At 37.2% G+C, this 6,149-nt stretch overlaps 1 protein-coding gene across 1 annotated transcript; it reads left to right on the forward strand.

Moving 5' to 3' along the window:
- RpS20 (ribosomal protein S20) lies at positions 1 to 5,201 on the forward strand. Its single transcript, XM_069820391.1, has 4 exons — positions 1 to 158; positions 298 to 397; positions 2,997 to 3,196; positions 5,096 to 5,201. Exons 1-4 carry the CDS (start codon positions 156 to 158, stop codon positions 5,150 to 5,152), a joined length of 360 nt encoding a protein of 119 aa, XP_069676492.1. The 5' UTR covers positions 1 to 155; the 3' UTR covers positions 5,153 to 5,201.
- Positions 5,202 to 6,149: the final 948 nt, after the last annotated feature.

Here is a 6,149-nt window from a genome sequence, read left to right on the forward strand (position 1 = left end):
ATGACAACTTCCTGCTTCCTCCATCCTCGATTGGTCATCGGCCACTGTGTGGAAGTATGTGGTAGTGTGCGAAAGGAATAAATTTACTGGTTCAGCGCTGTTCAATTTAACAAAGAAATTGATTAACTCGACCAGGAATTAAGTAGTGAAACATCATGGTGAGTGTTTTTCTCAATTCTGTAGATAAAAACTAGGAATGGATTAGTATTTTCAAATTTTTTTTAATGTTTTAAGTATGTTCATACTGGAACACGTGGATGATGTATTTATGAGCACATCGGTTTTTCTTGTTTATAGTCTTTTAACAAGGATCCTGAAAAGCCAGGAACTGAAGCAGCTCTGATTCATCGAATCCGCATTACTCTAACTTCACGAAATGTAAGAAGTTTGGAAAAAGGTAAGGAATTTTGCTTGAATGTTTGGACGCTGTTTCTTTGCGCGCGTATTCCCATTTTATTTAGTAAGTTTTATAAAAAATATACATGAGCTAGTGCTAAGTGAATAAGAAACTGGGGATATTGGCGTGAAAATTCGAAAATGTTAAAATAAAATTTGGATTATTGGAAAACGGTGTTTAAACTAGCTCCGAGGTAGTTCCCTTAGAATCCCGCCTATATACCTTGTATACTTGAATATCACAGTTTGTTTGGTTAGTTTAAACTTTTATTATGCCTTGTATTTACGGTCAACCGCATCTCAAAAAAATTTCCTATAAATTCAATGACTCTACTTCCGAAAGCACTGCAACTACCTCAGTACTAGTTTATTCATTGAAACTTCCATCATGCCTTGATGTTTGTGGTAAGAACTTTGAGTTCGCAAACTTTGCGGTTCAAAACTTGACTCATGGAGAAGGGAACTCTGTTTCCAGAACGTTGACTGAAAAGTATTCCACTTTGGACTGTACTTACTGGTTTGTTCCATGCTGTAATGTATGTATTATATTTGCCATCTTGCTTTTTGTGGTACCAGCCTAAACCCATTTGCTGTCAACCTTACTTCATTCAATCATGTTGCCAAAAAAGACCAAAAAATGGTACTATAAATCAATGAATAAAGACTAGTATTTTCCCTGACCAAAAATACAGTACAAATATTGAAGTTACATCACACTTTTATGTTGCATATATTGCAATTACTTTATCTACGGTACTTACTCCCTTATCTGTGCTCCTGTCAACCTTGTGCATGTGCAGTGTCATATCGTAGGACTTATTAAATTCAGGACACGGATACCAATCTTGTGCACACAGTCGACCTGGTTGGCGGAGTTGGTATAGTGCTGGCCTTCTATACCCGAGGTTGAGGGTTCGATCCCGGGCAAGGTCGATGGCATTTAAGTGTGCTTAAATGTGACAGGCTCATATCAGTAGATTTACTGGCATGTAAAAGAACTCCTGTGGGATAAAATTCCGGCACACCGATGACGCTGATATAACCTCGGCAGTTGCGAGCGTCTTAAATAAAACATAACATTAACATTGTGCGCAGAAAAGTTCCTTTTCGTGAGCATGATGATGCGCATTCAACAAACACAGACAAATCTGCTCTTTTAGTATTTTAAGATAATTGTTGTCAATGAGGTATCCGTATACTACACTATTGCCAGCTAAATTATCCCTACTATAGTGAGGGTCACATAGGAACCGTTCCTAAACAGCAAATATTGCCGTCTTGTCAGTGTTTCTGTTATCAGATATCACACGAGCCTACGTACTAAATGACTTATTTACTTACCATACTTTATGTTGGAATGTTATTCTAAATAATTCAATAATTTGTAACACATTTTCTTAGGCACACTATACGAGAAAGAGATCAACATGTCGAGTATTTTGTCTGGCAATACCAAATTGACTCACGGGGAAAATTTTAGAAGATGGATTGCATCTACCAAATTATGTCTTAAAATACTAAAAAGAGCAGTTTTGTCTGCGTTTGTCGAATGCGCATCATTATATTTACGAAAAGGCACTTTTCAGTGCCAATAATTTATTTTGTGTGCGCAAGGTTGGAATTTTGAAGTAAGAGGGAAAGGGTGGGGAAAATTTTAGAACACGGACTGCACCTCCAGAGCAGAGTCACATTTGTCAAATGCGCATCATCATGTTTTCGAAAAGGCACTTTTCAATGCCCGACGCCCCGCATTTTTCATGTGCTACACGTCGGATCATCATCAGGGCTTGCAAGTTGCAAGGTAGCAAGGTGGGGGTAGAGGGGAAGGTTGCAGTCCGTGTTCTGGAATTTATCTAAATTCCTTTATTATATTCCGCAGGTTGCAGGTCATCCCTGAATTAGGCGAGATTAGCCTGGAACTGCCTGGCTAGTTGTCTATCCTGCACCAGAAGCTATTGTCCTCTTGGAAAAATCAACATGAACAAGCAGCTTAAAATTGCCCCTTCGTTTTACCATTATTTTTTATGGTTTCAAAAAATCATGATTTAGTCAGTGACAAAATACCGTACTGTCAGCATGTGCAATAGCACAATGACTTAATCCATGGCATTGTTATTTATTTCCGGTTTCAGCAACAAATTGCATAGGCTGGTCTCTTTTGCTTGTCCATTTTATTCTGTAATTTAGCAAAAATAGACTTAGGTAGTCAGCCAGTTGGTCATGTTTGCGTAATTGCAATTCATCCATTTTCCTTCTGGTTTCACAGTAGTCATTTACAAGCTGTGTTACAATATCAACTTGGAGCTTCAGAATAGCTTTGCACTATAGCAGATGATCCTTATTCAGTCTAGATTCTGGCTTTTTGCGTAGTACACAACAATAGTATAAACTAACTGATCTATCTCATACATGCGAGATTGGCATGTCTGTACGTCATATTGAAGTGTGCTTGTTACATATTCCTTTTGTATACTATTTACTGTTGCAAGGTCCAAAGTTTGAAGAGAGGCAGCAAACCCAGTTTTCTTCCACCCAGGCATTAGCAGCCAACCATATCAGGGCAAATTATATTGCAGTTTTATCTGATTTTCTGTTTTTAGTTTGTGCTGATTTGATCAATGGAGCAAAGAAGCAGAATCTTCGTGTGAAGGGACCTGTCCGCATGCCAACAAAGATTCTGCGCATTACAACCCGTAAAACACCTTGTGGTGAAGGCTCCAAGACCTGGGATCGCTTCCAGATGAGGATCCATAAGAGAGTTATAGATCTCCACAGTCCGTCAGAGATTGTGAAGCAAATTGTATCCTTTTATTCATATCATTACAATTTTAATTACTGTAATTATTGTACAGAGCGATCAAATGAGGTGTGGACAGAAGTGACGGGGTTTTCACTGTGTTCTGCTGACACACTCGCGGCGGAGACATACAGTGTAAAAAGTGTCTTACTTACCAACTTTATTCATGGAGTCCTTATTTTATTGATGGTGAAAATGGCTTAAGTTAGAAATTGGTAATTTTGAGTTATTACTTCTAAGTTCAGGATAATAGACAGGGTTTGGAGTTGAATGGGTTACATCAGCTTCTTGTCTATGCAGATGACGTGAATATGCTAGGAGAAAATCCACAAACGATTAGGGAAAACGCGGAAATTCTAGTTGAAGCAAGTAAAGCAATAGGGTTGGAAGTAAATCCCGAAAAGACTAAGTATATGTCTCGTGATCAGAATATTGTACGAAATGGAACTATAAAAATTGGAGATTTATCTTTCGAAGAGGTGGAAAAATTCACGTATCTTGGAGCAACAGTAACAAATATAAATGACACTCAGGAGAAAATTAAATGCAGAATAAATATGGGAAATGCGTGTTATTATTCGGTTGAGAAGCTTTTGTCATCTAGTCTTCTGTCAAAAAATCTGAAAGTTAGAATTTATAAAACAGTTATATTACCGGTTGTTCTGTATGGTTGTGAAACTTGGACTCTCACTTTGAGAGAGGAACAGAGATTAAGGGTGTTTGAGAATAAGGTTCTTAGGAAAATATTTGGGGCTAAGAGGGATGAAGTTAAGGGAGAATGGAGAAAGTTACACAACGCAGAGCTGCACGCATTGTATTCTTCACCTGACATAATTAGGGACATAAAATCCAGACGTTTGAGATGGGCAGGACATGTAGCACTTATGGGCGAATCCAGAAATGCATATAGAGTGTTAGTTGGGAGGCCGGAGGGAAAAAGACCTTTGGGGAGGCCGAGACGTAGGTGGGAAGATAATATTAAAATGGATTTGAGGGAGGTGGGATATGATGGTAGAGACTGGATTAATCTTGCTGAGGATAGGGACCAATGGCAGGCTTATGTGAGGGTGGCAATGAACCTCTGGGTTCCTTAAAAGCCAGTAAGTAAGTATTACCTCTATGTGAATATAAAAACTGTACTTCTTCAGATGGTATAAAAATCATATGTTACCCTCTTTCATAATGATGTAGAGCATGAAAGTTCCAGCCCATCGTAACGATATTGATTCCCATTTCAGACTTTACGTTTGTTCTATTCAAAACTTACATATATTTTGACTTATGCCCTTTTTACCGCGCACCATAAATATATAGTGTTGCCAATTTTTCTTTAGTAGAAAACCGGACACATAATATTTGTATGGAGTGAGAGATATGGATCTGTATTCTCAGTGCCAAAGTAATATTAGTAGCATATATAGTAGGCCTATATGCTATGGACATCTTGTTTTTGAGAATCCTAAATAGGAAATAAATAAAATTTGAAAATGCTTGTAGGCTGTCTTTTGAATCCAAATCTTACTTAAGGGAAAACAGAAGCAAACAGAAGTAAAATAATTTTTACACTTAGAATTTATCAATTTAAAAGAAAAAATAACTAAGTAGCTTTAAAATCTTGTATAATGGGAAAATGATCTCAATGCAATTTTTTTTTCTCTCAAAAAACCTAATCGTGACTGAAAAAACTATTCAACTAGATACCAAACAAGAGAATAAAACCGAATTATTTGGGCAAAAACTGATGGTTGGCAACAGTATCAATCTGCTTACAGTTATTCTGTTCTTCTCAGTTCTGTCTCTACCTCACATTGTGGATATAGCTGGGACGTGGAAAATGGCTTCTAACTGCTCAGAGTTGGGAACCAGTTATATTTCACATGTATAATCCTTAACTGTTTGCAGACATCCATCAGCATCGAGCCTGGTGTGGAGGTGGAAGTAACAATTGCAGATGCATAAACATGTTTTGTAACAAAGAATGAGCATTTAATTAAAGAATAATTTGTAAGCTCTTAGCATTTATTTGAATAACGAACCATGTTTTAATTCCTTATGCTTCCTTTAGGGCAGTGGTCGTCAGCACTCGCTGAAATGGGTAAGAGGTAAGGTGTATCAATATGCACTGTTGTGCAGAAAGGAAAGAGGGAGAAAGCATACGTGCCATCATTCACGGTCTTACCTAGAGATGCTAGCCCAGACCTGCACAACTGTAGCTCCTCAGAGCGACTGCCTTACTACCCCTTCTTACCCCACCCACCTTTTCTACCAATGAGGTCATGGCATTCTAGTTGCACTTGGCTGCATCAACATTCATTCTTGCGGCGGCAGGTATACAATATGCTATCAAGTACAACTTACAAATGAACAGATAATAAAATCCTTAGGAACATACCTTTAGAAAGTAAGAGAAAAATGAATGCGGGAAATGTTAAAAGACAAGTAAAATAAGTTTTAAAATGTATGTGTGCATATAATGTAAGGTCCTATTACTAGTGAAACCGATTAAGTTAACTTTTATTTTTTTTTTTTGTAACATAAGTTCAGTCCCTGACTTGTCTTTCCGTGCTCTGTATTTTACTAAAATGAAATGTCCAAAATGTTGCATGCAGGCAACAAACCACTTACTTCATTTGAAGAATTGATTATGATTTTTCGTGTGTTAATAAAGTTTTAATTTCTGTTTTTACAAAACTTGCATTACTGGTCTTAACTGGTTTTACTAGTAATAGGATGATAAATAAATTGTATGTTGATAAGAGTGATAGCTATATGACCGGATGTCAATGCTGTCATTCAACATTGTAACGCACTCCAAATATATAATAAATAAGTACACAATATACGTACTGCAGTTTAAAGACAACTGAAACGTAGCAAAATCTAAACCCGTGAAGAAATAACACTTCCAAAGGAAATGGGAATATGATTATTTTGTTGTTTAAGATGAAAGAATTAC

The sequence above is a fragment of the Periplaneta americana genome, chromosome 3 (genome assembly GCF_040183065.1).
Source record: "Periplaneta americana isolate PAMFEO1 chromosome 3, P.americana_PAMFEO1_priV1, whole genome shotgun sequence".
Classification (NCBI taxonomy): domain Eukaryota; kingdom Metazoa; phylum Arthropoda; class Insecta; order Blattodea; family Blattidae; genus Periplaneta; species Periplaneta americana.